The 20,149-nt window shown below is 42.6% G+C and overlaps 2 protein-coding genes across 2 annotated transcripts in view; one reads left to right on the top strand and one right to left on the bottom strand.

Moving 5' to 3' along the window:
- The first annotated feature begins 543 nt into the window (after window positions 1-543).
- On the top strand, window positions 544-5,377 carry CCNB2 (cyclin B2). Its single transcript, XM_048317678.1, has 9 exons — window positions 544-672; window positions 1,510-1,638; window positions 1,719-1,844; window positions 2,255-2,425; window positions 2,494-2,652; window positions 2,933-3,169; window positions 3,982-4,122; window positions 4,684-4,794; window positions 5,113-5,377. Exons 1-9 carry the CDS (start codon window positions 643-645, stop codon window positions 5,212-5,214), a joined length of 1,206 nt encoding a protein of 401 aa, XP_048173635.1. The 5' UTR covers window positions 544-642; the 3' UTR covers window positions 5,215-5,377.
- A 1,415-nt stretch (window positions 5,378-6,792) lies between these two features.
- The window catches only part of MYO1E (myosin IE), a 77,872-nt gene continuing 64,515 nt past the window's right edge, over window positions 6,793-20,149 (bottom strand). Inside the window, 9 exon segments of the mRNA XM_048317670.1 lie at window positions 6,793-7,883; window positions 8,401-8,570; window positions 11,102-11,306; window positions 13,592-13,684; window positions 14,124-14,281; window positions 15,770-15,916; window positions 16,394-16,539; window positions 16,679-16,848; window positions 17,540-17,654. Coding sequence (XP_048173627.1) covers window positions 7,807-7,883; window positions 8,401-8,570; window positions 11,102-11,306; window positions 13,592-13,684; window positions 14,124-14,281; window positions 15,770-15,916; window positions 16,394-16,539; window positions 16,679-16,848; window positions 17,540-17,654 — 1,281 coding nt within the window. The 3' untranslated portion in view covers window positions 6,793-7,806.

Genomic DNA, 20,149 nt, shown 5'->3' on the forward strand with positions numbered 1-20,149 from the left:
ATCTTGATCTGTAAACATTTTTGTTTACATGTATTAATTACTACAGGTACTGCCTAAGAAAACACTATCTTAGTGAACAATCAGCATTTAGCTGAAGTTAATTATCCTGCTGAACAGAATCGTCTGGAACCTTGGAATTCAGGGCCAATTTTGAGAGACTGGAGAATTGTAAGTAGACTTTTCTGTCAGTTAGGCAACTACGGTAGCGTTGAAGTTCCTGAATCTCGGGGCTCGTTATTAATACTCCTCCGCCCTCATCGCCTGCCTCCCCACAGCTGGGAGCGCCCTTAACTCGCCACCTGTCGTGGCGGGGCGTTCCCGCGGCAGCGGGCGCGGTGCCGGCGGATTTTGGGGTTACACTCCGCGGTCCGTGAGCTCGGGCTCGGCCCCGCCCTCAGGGAGGCGCTGCGCCCCCCGCGCCGGCCGCGGCCACCGGAAGCGGCTCGAGCCGTTTCCTGCTGGGGCGGGGCCTGTGGAGACGGGCCAATCGGACGCGTGCATTGTACGAAGTTGTCCAATAGTAGAGCAGGACAGGGTTTAAAGGGAGCCGCGGCAGCGTGAGGGAGCGGCCGCCGGTTTGGTTCGCGAACGGAGCAGTTGTGTGCGGAGCGGCGGGCAGCAGCTCTCCTCGCATCCGTGCCCATGGCGCTGCCGGTGACGCGCCGCGCCCCTGTGAGTACCGCCACGGGCGGCGGGCGGGCCGGGGGTGGGGGCGAGAGAGGGGGCGCCGAGGGGCCCCGCCGCTCTTCGCCCTCAGGCGGCACGGGGTGGTGGGGGGGGGGGGCGGCTCTCAGACCGGACGGGACCTCCCCGTACTTGGGCGGGTGAGGCGGCGGCCGGGCCGAGCTGTGGCCCAGCGGTGGGAGGGGGCCCCGTTAAGGGCAGCGCGTGCGCTGCTCCCGCCTCGGCCTGGCCTTGGCCGCCGCGCCTCCCCCACTGAACGCGGGGGGGATGTGGGAGTGGGAAAACTAAAGCTGCTTTAGGGGTAGGTGTAGGAAGGGACTCCGGGAGCCTCTCTTCTGTGGTGATTGTCTAGTGGTTTAAGCTGAACTCCACGAAAAACCTGAAGCCTGGTGGTTTCATTGCTGAGCATAACAAAGAATATTAATTTTTGCGTGTGTAGTATAGCTTTTTGATTTTATGTGGCATATATGTAACAAGGAATTTGCTTTATGCAGCCTCTAGGGGGCGCTGCTACAGTTACAAAGTGTGTGAGTATAATAGTTAAATAGCAGGTGAGCACTCTGACCTTAAAAAGTTACAAAGTATGAGATAGGATGCATTGCTTAATTTTACAACACCCTTCAGAGAGTACAGTGCTCTGAATCTAGAGGAGACCTCTTCATCTGAACATATGTGACCGGCTAGGAAAGAAAAGCTGGTTGAGTAATGCGTAGCAGGCACAGAGGTACACAGGTACAGTGGAGTGGTGGTAAGCGTATAATGGAGTCAGGCATTGGAAAGTTGTTGGTCTCTGACTCTTCAGCTTTTGCAATTTTATCATTTTAGATCACTAGAGGGATGGAGAATGCTGTGTCTGACCTTAAAAGTAAAGCGAAACCTCATGTGACTGGCAAAAGGGCTGCTTTAGAAGAAATAGGAAATAAAGTTGCAACAAGAGGAACGCACATATCTAAGGTAAAGGAACATTTGAAATCTATATAGAGGGAGAAGTTAGATTGCTAGCTCTCTACTAATAATAATTGTTTTTACTACAGAAAACAGAATGCCCCAAAGCATCCATAAAGCCTGTGAAAGTACCTAGTAAGATGACAAATGGAATTGCACTGCCTAAAGCTCCACCTGCTGTGAATCAAGCAAACAAAGAAACTGATGTTCCAAAGGTAGAAAGCGATGATACTGTTCTGATTTTTAATTTGCTTTGCAGCTTAGAGCTCTACCTTCACAAGAGTTTATCTGTGGCTGTATCTCATTCCTCTGCTGAAAAAGCAAAGCCTCTGTACTGAGGTTTTGGTTTAATGCAGGTTGTACTTAAAGGCTGACATTCAAGTGACAGAACAAACTGTTGAAGTGCTGGATGAAGTTTCTGCTTTAGCTGGCAATTACTAGAAGATGTTGGGATTCTATGTTTGCAGTATCTCAATGAAAACTTGCTGCACTGGAGCCCAAGCTTGGTTTCAACTTCCGTCTAAAGAAGTTGTATTAGTGACTGGTGAAACATGGAAACAAAGGAACATTGAAATGTAAACAGTAGATACATAAGATGCGTTAACAGATATGATCTATTCCTTAGGTTCTGTCTCCTGTCCCTATGGATGTATCAATGCAAGAGGAGGATTTGTGCCAAGCCTTCTCTGATGTGTTGCTCAACAACGTAGAAGACATTGATGCTGAGGACTGGGAGAACCCCCAGCTGTGCAGTGACTATGTCAAAGACATCTACCTGTACCTGAGGGAGCTCGAGGTAGGATGCCCCACGGCCGCCCCCGTGTCTCTGGGGTTACCTGGTTGCTCACACCGCTCTCCCCACAGCTGCAGCAATCGGTCCGGCCACACTACCTGGACGGGAGGACGATCAATGGGCGCATGCGTGCAATTCTGGTGGACTGGCTTGTCCAGGTGCACTCGAGATTCCACCTCCTGCAGGAAACACTGTACATGTGTGTGGCGATCATGGATCGCTTCTTACAGGTGAGGGATTCTTCAAGTCATGCTCAGTAATTATTCGATTACTATGTTTGTAAAGGAGTTCAGGATTTAACTTTTCTTTAGAAATCTAACAATCTACAAAATCTGCTCTGTGTATAAGAGCTGTTACAGTACAGCATCTTAACTGAGGTTGTTCCCTTCTTTGAGCACCTTTGACTAGAGTGAAAAACATCATTTATAAGAATGAGCACTGTCATGCTGGTATCGTAAACTGATAATCTGTTTACCTAGAGTTAGGCATTTTAAATTTCCTGTGTTGCAGAGTCATCCAGTACCTCGCAAGAAGCTTCAGCTGGTGGGCGTAACAGCGCTGCTTGTAGCTTCAAAATATGAAGAGATATTGTCTCCTGATGTAGCAGACTTCGTTTACATTACCGACAATGCCTACACCAGTAATGAAATTAGAGAAATGGAGATGATTATTCTTAAAGAATTAAATTTTGATCTGGGACGACCTCTTCCAATTCACTTCTTAAGAAGAGCATCAAAAGCTGGGGAGGTGGGTACTTGTCCTCATTATCTAGCACTTTCCTTTATTGGTAAAGTCTATGGGGATTGCTTCTGGCATTTTTATCATGTGATCTTACCCTCCTCCTGCTTAAATGCTGGATGAAGAAATGCTCAGCTCTGAAACTCCACCGTGTGGAGTAACATGACAATGTCACTGTGGTAGCCAGTAGTATTTCACATTTGTATCTACTGCGGCCTATGTTCAGCCTTAGAGGCAGTAATTTTACTGTTCAGCTAAGAACCCTTGCTTTTAATCTTTTTAATCCTGGTGATCAGGGTACTTATTAGTAAAACATTAGCCGTGTTGCAGTTCTTTGTAATTTCTGCTTGCAAATACTGTGATATTTAAGAATCAAAAGATAAGCTTTCTCTTTGACACGACCCTTTCTTTCTCCACCTCAGTAGTTACATTCAAGTGAACTGTCCACTCTTTGAGGTGGGCTTCGATTGCCTCAGCAGACCACTAACTCAAATAAGTAATTTTACATCTCTCCTTCCTTTAGTTTGCATTACAGAAGGAGCACTTGTATCCCCAGTTGGGCACAGCAGTACCTGATACTGCAGTTTTCTGTTAAAAATCCCTCACTTGACTTTGTGTCCAAATTCCAAAGGGCTGCTAGTCTAGACTGATGTGGTCACTGGTCTTGATTTTGAGAGGAATGTCTGTTAGAAAGGATGGTCCCTAAACTGTAGTAAAGATTTTGCTATTTTTGTTTTGTTCTTGAACACAATAAGCAATTCTGAGTGATTGTGCTGAAGTGAAGTGAAATTTTGTGGATTAACAAGCTCTCAACCTGCTAGGCCGATGCTAAGCAACACACTCTAGCAAAATACCTGATGGAGCTGACACTGATAGACTATGACATGGTTCACCATCGTCCTTCAGAGATTGCAGCTGCTGCATTGTGCCTGTCTCAGAAGATTCTGGGACATAACAAATGGGTGAGTATTTTAATCAAACTTGTTGTTAGGAGTTTTTTCTTCGGTCAGTGGAATTGAACCAATAAAAAAGCACTTAAGAAAATTGTGTTTAGGTTAGTAACAATGCTGGTGCTGGAATGACAGTTGGACAGCCTGATGCATAAGGGCAGGTAGAAAAAGGAATGTGCCAGTAAAAACTCACAATCCTTTTCTGTGTGAATAGTGTGGTACAAAAGGATTTTTCTGTTGGAATTGAGTTACAGAAGGCTACACTGTAAGTAAAAATAGATTTTCATAATTCTTGAAGTACACGTAGCATAATGAAGTTGTGGACCATGAGTAGTGAGTTGTAGTTCAGCTGGTTGTTTTTTTATTCTCTGTTCAGTCCAGAATCATGGTCCCTGATGTGTCCAGACTTCTGCACATCAGGTTACTCTGGATCTGTCATTTGAACTGACAGCTACAGCTTCCAGCACTTGAGTCTTAGCCATGAAGCTTAGGGTGTTTGCTGCCTGACGTGATTGTGCCTTCAGCAGCAATTCCCCCATCATAAATCTCAAGTTTGTTACTGTTCTGCTGCAGGGTACAAAGCAGCAGTACTACACTGGCTATGCAGAGGACAGTCTTGTGATGACCATGAAACATATGGCCAAGAATGTGGTCAAAGTAAATGAGAAGTTAACAAAATACATTGTAAGTATAACTACTTAAATCCTCTCTATAATGTTTTAAAAATAGCTTGCTGCATATTGTGGCTCCTTAGGTAAAGACTCCATATGTTATCTCAAAGCCTATGCTCTTCTGACAAGCCTATGAGAGGCTGTTGCATTAATGTTAACATCAAAACCTTTTTAACAAGTTGTGCTCTTGTTACTTTGCAAACTGGTTCACTGCCAGCCTTGTTTGTTTGCTTGTTTTCCAAGCAGGCAAGCTAACTGACCAAAAAATCATCCGCCTGAGCATAAATACTGTATGTGTAAAACTTCTGTATCTCTGTTCTCTATTCTGCAGGCTATCAAGAATAAGTATGCAAGCAGCAAACTACTGACCATCAGCACCATCCCTCAGCTGAACAGCGAGATCATTAGGGATCTGGCTGCATCACTCTTGTGAAGCCCTGGGCAGCAGGGCCTGATGGGGTGTGCACTTTGTCTACTGCTTTTGTACATAGCATTCCAGCCTCCCGCAGACAGTTCCGACTCACGCAGAAGGTGACATTTTAAATTTGCTTTGTAACACAGCTTTCTATCTAAAAATAAAACTCCTTTCTTTTAAATATTGTGAGTGTGACTCTTTAAGGTACAACCTATGTATTTGCAATCTAATGTCCAAGCAGAACATTTAAATAGGTGATTGTTACAACTTGCAGTTAAATGGGCTTGATTATTCTCTGTGGTTGCTTCCAAAGAGAATCTCCAAGCTTTATATATTGCATTGTATTTATTATTTTCACTCTTAACATAAAGAACAGGCAGACAGTGCATCTTTTCTGTTGTACCTTAAAGAACACTAAATATGTACTTTATTTCAGTGCCTTATTCCAAGAAAGTGTACTGGAATTTTTTTTTTTTGGTAGGTTGTTGCCTTCAAGCTTGGGGAAAGTAGGCTAGCTTTAATGGGTATTAACCTTGTAAATCTGTGTGTTTCTCTGTGTGCTTAAAGGGAGCTAAGGTAGAAAAACTAGAAGTCTCCTGTAATGCTAACACCTAGGCAGGGAATACAGGTGTGGAACTGTGGGGAGGAGACCTTCTGAAAGCAGCTCAGCTCTTGAAACCTTCACTTCCTGAAAAGGACCCCCTTAGTTTTTTCATTACCTGTTCACTTGCCCACATCTTCTCTCCCCCCCCCCCTTCTCCAATAAACCTCTGTACCTGGGATTACAGAGTCAAACCCCCCATAAGGCAGTTCTTCTTTGCCCCTTCCTTGACATTTTGCTTGCTTTTGTCTTTGTTTCTGCTCTGTCAGTATCTGTATGCTCAGGGAATACAAGCCTGTAATTAATGCAACTTTTCTACCTCAATACCTCATGTAGGTCTTTTTGTTAAATTAATCCTGTATCAGTAATGTTTAATTACAGACCTTTTGGGTAGTCTCCAGGTTATACTGAACTCATTACCTCCCTTCCACGCTGAGCTATTCTATGACTGTTCCAGCATCTCTTCTTAACAAGCATGCTGGCTCTGATGTAAAAGGCAAGAACCTCATGCTACAGAACTGACCTAGACCCCAGTGCTCCTGTGTGGGAAGGATGTTGAACTTACTGGGTTTTATCTCCTCAAGCAGATTTTTCTCTCCCCTGTGCTAAGTAAACCTAGCACTTGCTGCAAATGATCTTCTGAAAAATGTGCTTCATTCCTTGTGTGGATGTAATTCCTCCCTTGGAGCGAGGTCCTCATTCCTGTCTCCCAGAAACAGTTTCTACAGCAGATGGTTTGTGTACCTAAGTTAGACTTAGGCAACGGTTTAGGAGGGATTCAAGATTTTTAGCTGTATCTTAAAGCTTATGCAACTTTTTAATACCAACATATCCAGGGCTTTTTAACTGTTCTTAACAGGAGAGAACAGCACTTCAGCTGGGCATAGGGAAAAATAATTGGGAGTGAAGAAAAGGGTTTTTTCTTTAGAAGTCAGTGCAGTAAAATCCTGAAGACATTGTATATGTGAGAACAAACTGCACAGAGAACAAATAAGACGTGTTGATCTTCCTGTGTTTTATTTTACGGAGGTTCAAAAGGCAAAGCAGGAATTCTCAGAACAGCAGGGCAAGCACCAGCCACTCTGCTGGGGGAGGCAATCAGACTTGGGCAGTAACACCCGTGCTTTTGCTATTTAAAAGGAGAAGGAGTAGTGCATATCTGTAAGTACCTGGCATAAAAATTCTAGCAGTACTACTTCATAAGAACAGTGGACTACTACATTATACATTTTTACATGTTTCTATCATAACCAGTTTTTATATACAGTATATAACTATTTCTGTAAATGTACAGCTCTGCATAAAGACACTTCCTATAACAGGTAGAGTATTAAACATAAATCCAACATGGGCCAGCCATATTATAATATAAATCTTGAAGAAGGCAACATTGTTTAGCATACAGTACAATGTGGTTCTCTGTTTTAAATTCTTACAGTGCCTGTTGGGAGTCCCTAAACACACCTGCAAACACAAACCAGTTCCATTACATCTCTGTACAGAATTACTTAAATAGACCATCACAGTAGTTTTTTAGATGGTAATATCCCAAATGAGCCTCTATCTTTTTGACATGTAGCAGCATACTTATTAACATGTTCCCCAGAGTGATCTGCATTAGATGAAATGTGCATTTAACATTATCTTCAGTAGATAATTTAAAAGATTACTGATACTCAGCTGAAGGCACTTATTAAATACACCCCTTTCGAAGTTCCTGGTCCCAGACTGTAAAGCACCTGTTTCAGGAAGATGGTAGGTTTGAGCATTCTTCACTTACCAGGTGTTTAAACCAGGTTTTAAATATAATAAATAATTGGTCAGTTCATTGCTGTATGGTGCTGAGACAAAGATCAAAGTCTGTACTGTGGGTAACTTCCTGCTCATACACAATTTACTGGTGAAAATACTGCTGAGAACAGCAGATCTTGGAAGAACAATGTCCTGAAGGCAAGGGAAAACATCATCAACCACTGGTACCTCTACGTCAATTATTCTCTGACAGTCTTTTAAATCTTGGTGACGTAATTGTTGGGAAACAGACCTTGTTTCCCTCGTAGTCTTCCCGTCCACCAGCCAGAAGGATCTGCAACAAGGATAGCAAGGATAAGGAGTGAGCTCTGGGAAACGTTTCTGCGTACTTGGTGCAACCTGTGGCAAAGCTGTACCACTCAGTGAGAGCCTTCTTGGGAAGGAATGAGGGGATAGGATGTGGAGTGTTCATCTTTTGGCCACATCATTTTGCCTTGGGGAGGGTGCTTTGGAGACCCAGAGTTGGAATTGGTTAACTACTTTTTGCTTCTTGTGCTACAGCTGTGGTTTAGGGCTAATTTTCCTCTAGAGGCAGTGACCGAATTACTGTCTCACTAAATGTACAGCTCTGCAGTACCCAGTGACACAGGTCTGTGGTCTGTCTCTGACATGCTCTTGAGTGAAGAGGTTGGACTGGGGTGGAGGCTTCTGTGCCCCCTGAGCCATCATGGAAATTTGCAAGCCTAACAAGAGAAGAGGAACTGGGGTGGCTTGGGAAGTCCTGTCCTAACTCCTTGTGACAATGTACCTTCAAGACCAGCACTGAAATTCCAGCCCCTGTGTGTCCATACCTTCCTTGATGATGTCAATGATATCGTTGGCGTTGAAGCTGAGCTCGTCGGTGTCCTGCGCGTCGTAGGCGTAGAGCGCCCGGCACTGCGGCACCTGCGGCTTGGGCTTGGGCTGCGGCTTGGGCCTTCCTCCGGCCGGCGGTGGGCGGCTCGACGTCTGCCTGCGGACACTGACCGACAGCAAGGGCGCGTGGGCTTTGGGGCTTGTGACTCAAACCTGAGCTTTAGCAAACCCCTCTGTCTTAATGAATTCATTTTGAAGAACATCACAGAACAAGGGAAAAAAGATTTTCTTGAATGTCACAACACTTAAAAATAGCAGTGTGAGACTTCCCTGGGAAAGGGACAGAGTTGCCATTTCTTTCCTATGGAAATGGATGAGTAAGGACTTCCCAGCAGTTCAAATGAAGATATTTAGTGCCCAGGCTGAAATGGAAGCAAATGTGCACATGCGGTTCATGCATATCTTGGTATCTGCACAGCTTAGGCTGTGTCTCTCCCCTTTCCCCAATGTCAACAGGGATTTAGTTTTTAGTATCAAAAACAAATTTCCAGCTCACAGGCTTGCTACTTTACCATTCTTGTGACTAAGCTGCAACAGAGACTTGCATATCTTTTAAGTTGCCTCAGATTCCAGGGCCATCTATGGACTTGTTCTGTTATAGCCAACTCTGAAGCAGCAGGGGAGATGCTGCACAAACTGTTACAGCTGTGACCACTCCAAAGATTAGGAAGGGGAAAGAGGGAAGAAATGCATTTTGCCAGCTCATCAGCTAATAAAGGCTGGAAGAGAGAACAGGTATTAGACTCAGTATGTCAGTTTAAAATTAATAATCTATGTGCTGAATGACAAAAACTGTAATGATGTGGAGGAGAATGAATTGTGATCATGTAATGTAATGCCACGGTAACATTACACAGCTTTTGCAGAACAGGGTTACAGTTACTTACACAAAGTCCTAGGCTTAATTTTGTCAATAAACCTGTCTAATTCTAACTTTGTAGTGAACTGCACCAGAAAATAAGATTTGAAGTATGGTGTTCAGTTCTCAATGTATCTATGAGGGGAGAGATTTTCTCCCATTCTTCAGCATCTACTGCCTTTGCTCAGGGTAGGAGATGTTGTGAAACCTAGACCTACATATGGAAACTAAAGAATTCAGCACAAGTCTTGGAAAATAGCTCAGCTTTTGTGCAGCCATGGTAGAACTAGGGTATCTTAAATGAGATGTTTTGCTGTTGCAAGGGAGCCTGGTGATTTTCATCTTGGTCTTGTACTGGATTGTTAGTACCAGTGTATCCTTCTTGGCAGCTTTGCTAAAAATGAACCTAATTCTAATCCTTAAAAATTATATCTACTTATATATGGCTATTAACACCTCTTCTAGCGTGCAGCTTCCTTTTGAAAAGGAACAGGCAGAGAAATGCTCATCTGAAATCCACGGCTGAATACAGTTATGTTGTTTGTTTTCAGTGCATTAATAAAGGAGCTCGTAATGCTCAGGAAGACAGCCATGGGAATGTCACTTTTGTTAAGAGTACTTCCTTTGGTTACTGCTGCAGAACAGCTGAGATGTTTGGGTTTGGCTTTATCCTATGGCTTATGTGTTTTTGTTGTTGTATGAACTGTAGTCTCAAGACAAAATCTAATATTAGTAAAAGAGTTTAACAGAAGAAGCTGACACGTGACAAGAACATCTCACCACCTAAAGACTCTATGTCTTATTGTTACTACAAGATGGAACGTGCCTGAAAGTGTTAGGATGTGCCGATGGGTTTGAAAGTGGTAAAATAAGTAGCAGCGACCACTTCTTTGTGATTTTTCTTATTTGAAGATTAATCTTAAACAGGAAAATGCTCTAAATATGCCTGAAATACCTTACGGGTGACACTGGGCACAGTGGGGTAAAATGACTGCCATTAGTACAACTGAAAAGACCTCTGTACCTGCCTAACCTTGCTTGAGGGCTCTGTGTTCAGGAACTAGAAAGCCCCTCCTAAGGAACCCTGTGCACTTTCATTTCTCAAAATCTATCAATTGTGCACATTTATGGTATTACTTGATTTCTGTGAGGTGTCTAATGCTCACTAACATTGTAACTAATATATCAAATCAGCAAAAGAATGCTTAGGCCAACAGGGTAATTCAGTGCAGAACACTTGCTAAGGAGCTTGTCTGCTGACTGACAGCTGAGACAGGGCTGTTTGTACAAAAAGGTGCTCTTGATACGGTTAAAAATAAATATACTTTTTCTGCCTCCAAGAATCCCCATTCATGCAGATCATGGGAGTTATCAGCAAACTGCTGCTTCTTTCTTTTTTTTTCATAGCACTGCTGAGTAGGAAGCAGTCTTTGACAATTAAGTGACACTCAAGATTCCCACTATAGTGAAGCTCCACTAATGTTCTACAAGAGTGGAATAAGGGAAACTTCTGGGTCACTGAAAAACCTTAAAATTTTTTAAGGCCATCAACATTCAAATTTAAGATACTGAACTAGTACTGCTTCACCTTTATTCCTACAGCTCTAGGATAGCATATGTGTTTTGGAATCTGATGGAATTGATGATACCTTAGAGTACAGCTCAATAGCACAACCTGGTGATTGACATACAGAGTATATCAGTTATGAACAGTTTGAGTGTGTGAAACAATTGGCAAAAATGGGCATCTTTTTCTCAGATTCAATGTAAAATCTTACCCAGCTGCTCCTTGGTCAGGTACTTTCAAGAAATCCAAGCTTTCTGGTTGCTGTGAAATCTTGCCTGATCCTCCCGACATTTGCCGTGGTAAAGCTGGTCGTGTCATACTTGTGTACAGGTTCTTCTGATTGGCCCATTGATTTCCTGGGAACTGGGGATGGGCTGCAGACTGGGGGGAATTTATTACTCCATTTTGGTGCTGACCTAGAAGTAAATAAAGCGTGAATGCATGCATTCCAAACTCCAGGCTCAGTAAAGGTAACCTTTTCCTTGTGCTGATTGAAGGCTTAACTGTCAGACACAGCTGTCAGAGAGCCCCACCTATCAAGGAACCTGAAAACCAAATCATGTTGAAATGTTGATTTATACTCGGTTTCCGGTCTGCTGACAATCTGTTTTGGGTTCACAACTGCATGGACTTGTGCTCAGGTTTAAGATGTGTGCCCTGAGTGTTCCAAGTGAGCACAAGGATTAGCTCTCTGCCGAGTTCCAGTTTAGCTAACATGGTACCACCACACCTCTAAAACATTGCCAAATATTTTATCCAGATAAGGGTTAATCCAAAGCTAGCCAGAATTGTTTCTTTTTCTTTTGAAGTTCAAACTCAGTCTACCACATATTCAAGGAATTAGACTGTTTCTATTAAGTCGCTATAAATACTGGTCTGTTTTAACAAGCATGGGGTGGGGGGGAGTGTTTGGGCTTTTTTATTGTTCTGTTAAAAAAAATATACCTTGATGCTATTTTGATAGGTGAAAAGGAGTCTGAATTTTCTAGAAGTGACATGGGTTTATGCCTTTAAATAAATAATTATGCCTCTAACTTGAATTTAAAGCAAACCCACCCATGTCTGAGCTACTTGAGGTATCAGGGCCTGAAGAGCACAAGTCAGCATGCTTTACATTCCTAAAACCCCTACGGAGCAAAGCAGGAGCTATGCTTCCATTAAAATTCCATTTCCTTAATGACAGGGGTAACCCTCTCCTTTGCCATTGTGATTATGCCTGCTAAACATTAGCAGAGAACAGCTGTGCAAAGAGGAGAATTCGTAATCATGGCACCTGGGAAAACCCTACTGAATTCAACAGCTGTTCTGTGCTTCTGATATTCTCTGGATACTGTGGCAGAACTTCAGGGTCATAAACGCCTACATAAACCCCACTTCGCAATCCAAGCCAGCATGGCACATACTTTAAGATGATATAAATAAAGGTTTGGGTTATTCTGAACATGTACAGAACACTCTGTTCAGCTGCTGCACCACTGATTTCAAACCAAGATGTGAAAATACCAGAACCCAGATAGTTGTTTGGGACTTTCAAGGAGGAATGTGCCCAAATCATGACAAGGCTTCAAACTCCTTGAAAGTCTGGACAGTGTAACTGGAACTCTTTTGTAACACGTCTGCAATTTTATTTTTCCAGCTACATGTGGCTACTTTACTTAACATACAAAAAACAACCAAATAAACCAAAATCCATGTTACTAGAACCTACAGAGGTCTGTAAGAAAACCTTCTAGTCACCTTTAAAATGTACCCCAATGCCTGAGGGTCAACACAGCACTTAACTTCAGCAATGACACTTCTCCTAGCTATAAAATTGCTGAAACAGTTTTTGAAAGTATAAACCAGACTCTGTCCTTGCTTTAACTGATGTACAAATACTCACTATATGTCTGCCAACAGGTCAGTTCCTTACAGTAATTTCCCACTTCACAACCAGTTCTGGCACATCACACAGTCCTTAGTTTGACTCAATACAGCTGTGAGGATTTGGAATTGTCTATTTAATTTGGTGACCAAGACTGTCACACCCCCAACTTCCACCATTAGCACTGTGCTTCTCAATAAACAGCAGCTGACTGAAAGAGGACTCTTTGTTAAAAAGAAACTACTCTGGGAGTGTAAGTAAAAAAAAACCTCTTGGGAAATGCCGGGTCAATGGAATATTGTTCTCCCCTCTGAGTTCACAAGCAAAATTAATCATATCTGCCCAGGGCAGAAGTGGAACACCCTAATTACATCAGTCCCCCGCAGAAAGGGCTGTTCACTGGCACAGTTGCTGTGTCCCAGCACTCAGGCACACAGGAGTTGTAACATGTCTGACAGGGCAGGACAATGAGACACAAATTGCATTCTGTGCTGTGGCTGGCACTGAAAGCAGTTCCACTGCAAAGCATTGTCTATGGCTTGATAAGCACAGAGCTTGTACTCTTCACAATGGAGACAGCTACAGGCTCAGGTTTACATTCAGTGACTTTTACCAAGTGTCTGAACAAGTCACCATCCACAACAAGCTGGACATCTCTGCGGGAATATCCAGCAAGACACTTCATAAAATGCCTACAAACATGCTTTCCAGGCAGGATTTTGTAAGAGAAATTTAAACTGTCACCATGATTTTTTTACTGGCTAAAAATTACCAGATGACAAGAGAAAAACAAAAGTTGCCATTTGGAACTCTTTTTCCCAGGCTAAGAGGACTTACCCGGAGGAGGTGGTGCAGCTCTCATAGGATAAGCCTGATTTTGAGACCTGCTGGAATACCCTCTGCCTTGGGTAAGGTTCCGTCTAGTAGGACCTAGAAGAAACCAGCAACATTCTGTTACCCCTTCAAAATTACATTAATTAGGTAAATCCTGCTGGCTGCCAGACCCCCTGTTCTGTCATCAGAAAGAGCTGATCTTCAGGAATAAGGAATCTGACTGCTGCAGGGTTGGCCAGGCTGTTACAAAGCATTAGGTGCAAAAAGGATGACTTTGGGATATTCTCCCTTTTGTGATCCAGTTCAACCTGAGGATATAAAGCAAAGCCTTCTTGCCACTACAATAAACAAGGCCCAGAACACTGACAGCTGTAGAGCAGCAAGGAATTCTGCTGTATCCTTAGGATCTTTGTGTAAGTGTTACAGAGAAATTAATAAAGAACACAGTGAGGCTAGAGCCAGGACGGATAGAAAAGTCCACCATTCTCTGAATTTATAAACCTTTCCCTAATTTCTAGAGGAAATTCATACTTACGGGAATTCTTTGGTAGCCCTGGTCCAATGCTGATCTGCAGCACTTTATTACTTGGTTTGAGAATGGCTACATCTCCTTGGCCTTGCATAAACTGCACTTGTCGAGAACCAGCACTGCTCCAGGGCCCCCAGCTCTCCTTCTTCAGCTTCACTTCAAGTCTGACAGAAGCATGTGAACACATGAATGAAAAAAACCCAGAATTCCTACATCAAATCAAGACAGTACTACTTGGCAGCAGATAACTTAGAAATACAAAATTAAAAGCTTACACTGAGAATCTGCATTCCATGAGTGACTCAGCTGACATAACCACCTAATTAAATCTTTTTTCCATGCTTTTTTTTTTTTTTTAATGTTCTTCTTAATTGACACTTTAACTTTCCTGGTACAGCTTCTCAAAGGAAGTTTTAAGATGCCCTGGAGAGGACAGTGAGCTTTGAAGAAAGATGTGTGAGCCCTCAGCCACCAGTGCCTCTGGCACTGCCTCTGCTGGTGCTGCTCGAGGCTGTGTTTGGGGACATTGCCCTGTACACACTGTCAGAGGTGCACGCACACTGGAGGTGTGGGTGGCTGTACACTGCCCTGCGTGGGCTTTGGGGCAGGCCCTATGCTGTGCTGCAGGTGAACAGTTCTGCATACAAACACCTCACCCTTTCATTTTACAGTCCTTCCCATGCAGACACACATACACACGCACATTCTTTCCCAGCACTGCCACACTATCCATCTGCTCTGAACTGTACCCAGATACGGTTTTGGGCAAGACCCCAGAAGCGTAATATATGACATTTACTCCTGGTACTGGCTTTGCATTCCCAGTGCACAGGAGTGTATGCTACAATAATGTTCCATACTTCCACACTCAATGCTCCTTCTACACCCTTTACAAACAAAAATAGTGATCTACTGCTGCCTTTCATAATTCCTCCACCTTTTTGAAGGCAATAAAATAAACATACAAATCCAAGGCCTGCTGTTGCTGATCTCCTTAATGGGTGGAAGTATTAACAAAAGCACGTTTGCTGGGATTGTTTCCAGGATGTCCTCACAGCCAAAATGCTCATCAGACATGCTCTAGGTTTTCAGGCTTGTTTCTAAAAAATGTTCCCAATATCATTTACTTAAGTGAGGCCTCTTTAGAATTATTCTTTTACCCTGCAGTCCCCTGCACCCACAAACTTCAGCATTTCAGACTGTTATATTACGTGCCAAGAATTCTTTCAAACTCTTCATTGAGATGTCTGCACTCCTAGGTGAAGGTGAAGAAGCAGGAAGGGGATGCTCCCTGCTCCTGTCAGGAGCCAAGCAGCAGCTGTGCAGTGGCTGTGCAGGGCCCTGCCCTGGGCTCTGCTGGCACAGCTGCTCCGTGGCAGAGCTTCAGAGGCCTGGGCCCAGTGCCACAGGCAGGAGAAAGAAGGCAGCTCTCCATGCACACACAGTGGGAAGGGACAACTGGCCCTGGTAAATCCTAACCTGTTACTCCAACAAGGCAAGCACAAAGTCTGGTCTCCTTGCACATACGGGGTTTTACACTGTGCTACCTCCTGTTACTGTAAATAAAGTACAGCTTGCACTCACTCATTTGCCCTGACAGCAAGAACAAAACATTTATCCCTAAAAGCCCATTGAAAAAGGCCATAACTCACGTATTGCTAAATTTCAGAGGTAGTTTTCTTTGTGTTTTCTCTTCGTATCGTTTAGATAAGAGGCTTAAAAACTCCGTTTTGAAGACTGATTCAAGCAAACTATCGTATTCCTGTTCATGTAGAATGAAAATGTCATCCTGCATGGTGCTGCAAGGAAATCAGAGCATATACCATCCAGTTTAAAATGTCATCAGCAAATACAGCCAGCATTATAATGATATTTGCAGAGTACTCATGGTTAATTTTTAAAAACATACGAAGTCCAAGCAGCATTAATTACAGAACCTTGCTTTCTGAGAACAGGTTTGTTTTTTTTCAGGAGTTGGTAATGGAATATCTGAAATAATCCCTTTTGAGAGACAGGAATACTACTTAGTCATTTTATAGTAATTACTGTTAGCAAAAAATCATGTGCTAATAAAGTTACAATTATAATTCTTCTCTTCAATAACGGCAGATTTTGTGATTAGAGATAAATTGGAAATTTGAAGGTTACTGAAGCAAGTCGGAAACCCAAAGCAAGCAAATTCAGAAAGAAAGCTTTCAATTCCCACTTCATCAACTTATTTTTCCCATCCTACGCAAATTGCTCTGTCAGTGGAAAAATATATTCCAGGTACTGACCTTAAAGAAACAGAAAGAATTCTCTCCACTTCCATCCTTCGCTTCAAGACTTCCTTTACCTGGCCTTTCTCTGGGCCCTGCTTTATCTTTTCACGCCCAATCAGGTAAATGCACTTGGGAGTCAGGATGAGATCTCGCTTCACGCTCTGAAACACAACATTAAAAATACACAGCTGTGTCCTGCATGGTGTGACCCTGACCTGGGCAGTTTCTGTGACAGGATGGTGAAGACAACTCTGACTCCCAGCAAAACTCATCTTTAGGGGATGTTGCTGTTCCACCCACCTTAAACCGTCTGTCGTATTTAATTACAGTGTCTGCAAAATCGATCTTCTCCCGTTTGCCCACAAACTGCCGTAGCTCAGGATGGTCCTCCAAGCCTATGTAATCTCCCACAAAATTCCTGTTAATGCTGTTCCGTCTTCTCTCTTTCTTGTTCAGCAAGAGATCTGATGCTTAAACGCCAAAGATAAACACTGATTAATAGCATCTACTAAATTTCCTAAACTCATGCTCTCAAAGAGCCAACTGTTTCACACGGAATTTCTTGGGAAGTGATAACCAAATTGTTTCTAATATGGAAAAAAGTGAAGTACTGCTACTGATCCTTTAGATAAGGATGTATGTGATCATTAAATCAATTCCTAATGAAATACACTGATGGCAAGCTCAGTAGTTCTGGTTAATTGGGAGCACTTCTGGAACTCGGAAATTTCTCACTCACTGCTGGAAATTAAAGATTAACCCTTCTAAACCGAGTGTGTTCATTCACACAGCTCAGGTCACACACAACTAAGTCCCAGTAGAGTCCCTGGATTGATTTTATCACCTACAGATTATTCAGATTTTGCGTAACTGTGGGAAGTTTTCTTTTCTGCCTCCCCTGCAGCATCTTTTGCTGTCTGTCCTACTCAGTCTGGTTTTGATTTGAGAGCAAAACACTGGGCAGTCCAAGAGGTCTGTGCATGCAGAGCAGTCAACCTCATTAGTGGTACCTTAGTGGTCCAACAAGGTCATCATTCCGAGACAGTCACCTGTAATGCAACTTTTGCCTAGAGAGGGAGAGATTTCCTTCCTTTTCGTGTCCCTCCTGCTCTTCCTGGAACCGTGTGTGTGAAGTGCCTGCCAGCAGAAGTTACGACCTACCTTCTTCTCTCATCTGCACATATTTTTTTCTGGCTGTGTACTTCCTCCAGGCCTTCTGAATGGCCCTGGCATACCCATCATACTTCCTCTCTCTCATCTCTTCTAACAGGAACAGCTGTACAAAGAGACAATGCAGTGGGTCAAACATTTTACATGCAAAGTTCAAGAAAAAGCTGCATTTTACTTTCAACAACTCTCCAGTACATTTCACTCTAGATCCAAGCTGGTGCCTCTTCCACAACTGTGGGATGTGAGATTGGAATGTTAAGGTAACCTTTTCTGGAAGAAATCTCCGATGCTTGAGTGGCTGTGGCTCTTACCAGTCTACCCATTAAGTTCCATACCCCACGATGAAGGAAGAGGAACATGGATTCTCCCTGAGATATGCTACTGGTGCAACTCAAGGTTCTCCACTGGCCATTTCTTCAGCCTCCATCCACACATTCTCCAAAATTCCTACTTCTCTAGTCAGAATGTTACCATGTCTGTGGGGATCTGTGCAATGTGTAACATAACGCACTGCTCACAAGCAACTTTCTTCCCTGGCTGAATTTCATACCCTTGTGTCCCCTGGCTCCATTCTCTCTCACCCCCAAAGGTTGTCAGCTGGATGCAGGACTTGCAACTATGACCTTATAATTCAGAAGTATGTCATAGTAAGATTTTTGGGTCTAAAATGTCATAAATCAAGAGAAAATACTGTTTTATTAAAACAGGAATGGAAGGTGCATCCCCTTTTTTGAGAATTTCCCAGGTCCTACTAAATATATGTAAATTTAATGCATTAGAACAACTTTTTTTTTTTTTGCAGGATGCAGCATATTCACTATAGCCTTTTACATACTTTAGTTAAATGGGGTTTTTGTCTTATCAGGAGCATAAGCATTTGGCTAAATTGCAGCACTCAATCAATTCACTGACATGACTGTTGCTTATTATTTCCCTCCATTGTGTGTAAGTTTTCTCCTAGCTTTCAAGAGATAAAATTAATAAAAACAGGTATATGGAGAAGCAAACCTGGGCTTTAGGATTTTTTTTTTTTTTTTACTTTGCTGCTAACCCATGCAAATCTAGAAAAATATTGTTGTTCATATTGATCTTAAAAAGGAAACTCGATCTGGTGCAAACCATTTCCACAGAACCTCACTTGCTCCCATACAGAGTTATTTATTCAGGTGTGTGATAGAAATGTAAATAACGAAGCCTTCTTTCTGCCACCCATAAAACCTTATTTCACAGTTGGCAATTCTCCATCTACAGCAAACTTATTTTAAAAAATATTTAAAATCTCTTCCCGAACACAAGGACTCGCTGGGGTTTCAGCACAGGCACGAGAGCTCCTGGTGCAAAAACATCCTCAGCTGCAGCAGGGATATGACCAACCCCTCCTGCAATTCAGGTTACAGTGACAATATTGATGCTGTCCTCTCCTGAGCACTCCCCATTTACTTCTCTAACAATAATGCTAATTGCAAAATAATCTATCATCTGCAGCTGAAGGTCACCGTTAAGGAAGTTCAACTAAATCACTGAGCTAAAATACAGTTCTTAACCTATAGAAATAAAGATACTGCACAAGCCCTTTCCTAAAATATGTATTGTAAAGCCTCCCCTTACACTCGCAAGCAAATAAAATATTTTTATCTGATTAACCACAACAGGTGCTCTTTTTGGTGGAAGAAAGAAAAAATTTCATTTACCATCTAAAAGATTATTTTTCTCAAAAGCAATACAACCCTAGCCAGTACCTTAGTAATATAAGATGAAAGATGATTATCTTTCTTAATAAAATCTATAAATCAAGCTTTAAAATATTCAGTTCACAAAATCATTTTCTACTTAAAATAAAAAAAGCCAAACTCTTTTTGGTACTTATTTAAAAATAGATTTCACGGCATTAAAAAAATTAAAGAAAACACATACAGTAATTGAAAGCATTATTTTAAATTAAAATCAAAACACAACCCTCCAAAAATTTCCAGTCAACTTCATGTTGTCCTAAGCTGCAGAACTGCCCTTCAGTAAAACTCACAGATACACCATTAAATGGCATATCCATGCAAGCAGGACTTAGCATCACAAAAATGCATCAGGATGGGAAGATGCTTTCACTGGACTACGTCTTCCTCTGAAAAGAACTTGTAGCACATGATGTTGGGGTATAGATTATTAATTGACTGAAGGGGAACTGGATCCATCAACCCCATGGCAGCACTTGCCACTTGGCTACTAAACAGAAGACAGACACCAGGAAATTGCACTGACTTCATAAGACAAAACTCCCAATTACCTCCAGAAAGAAATCACAACTGTGCTCCAGAGGAAGCAGGTAAGGCTCAAATCACAGCTGTGCTCCAGAGAAGCAGGTAAAGCTCAAACTCCCTCAGAATTAGCTGGGTGTTGTTGTAATGACCAAGTAGGATCAATCCCACATTAGTTTCCTGCTCTGCCAATATGCACCTGAAGTATTGTAATAACCAACATCTTGAGCACTCTATGCTGTAGTGTATAAACATGTCTCTCAGATGTGGGCAGGAATGTAAATCCCATTATTCCTGAACAGTATCTTACCCTATTTATGCTAAAAACAACAAAATTTCTGTTGTGACT

Source organism: Corvus hawaiiensis, chromosome 13, assembly GCF_020740725.1.
Source record: "Corvus hawaiiensis isolate bCorHaw1 chromosome 13, bCorHaw1.pri.cur, whole genome shotgun sequence".
NCBI lineage: Eukaryota > Metazoa > Chordata > Aves > Passeriformes > Corvidae > Corvus > Corvus hawaiiensis.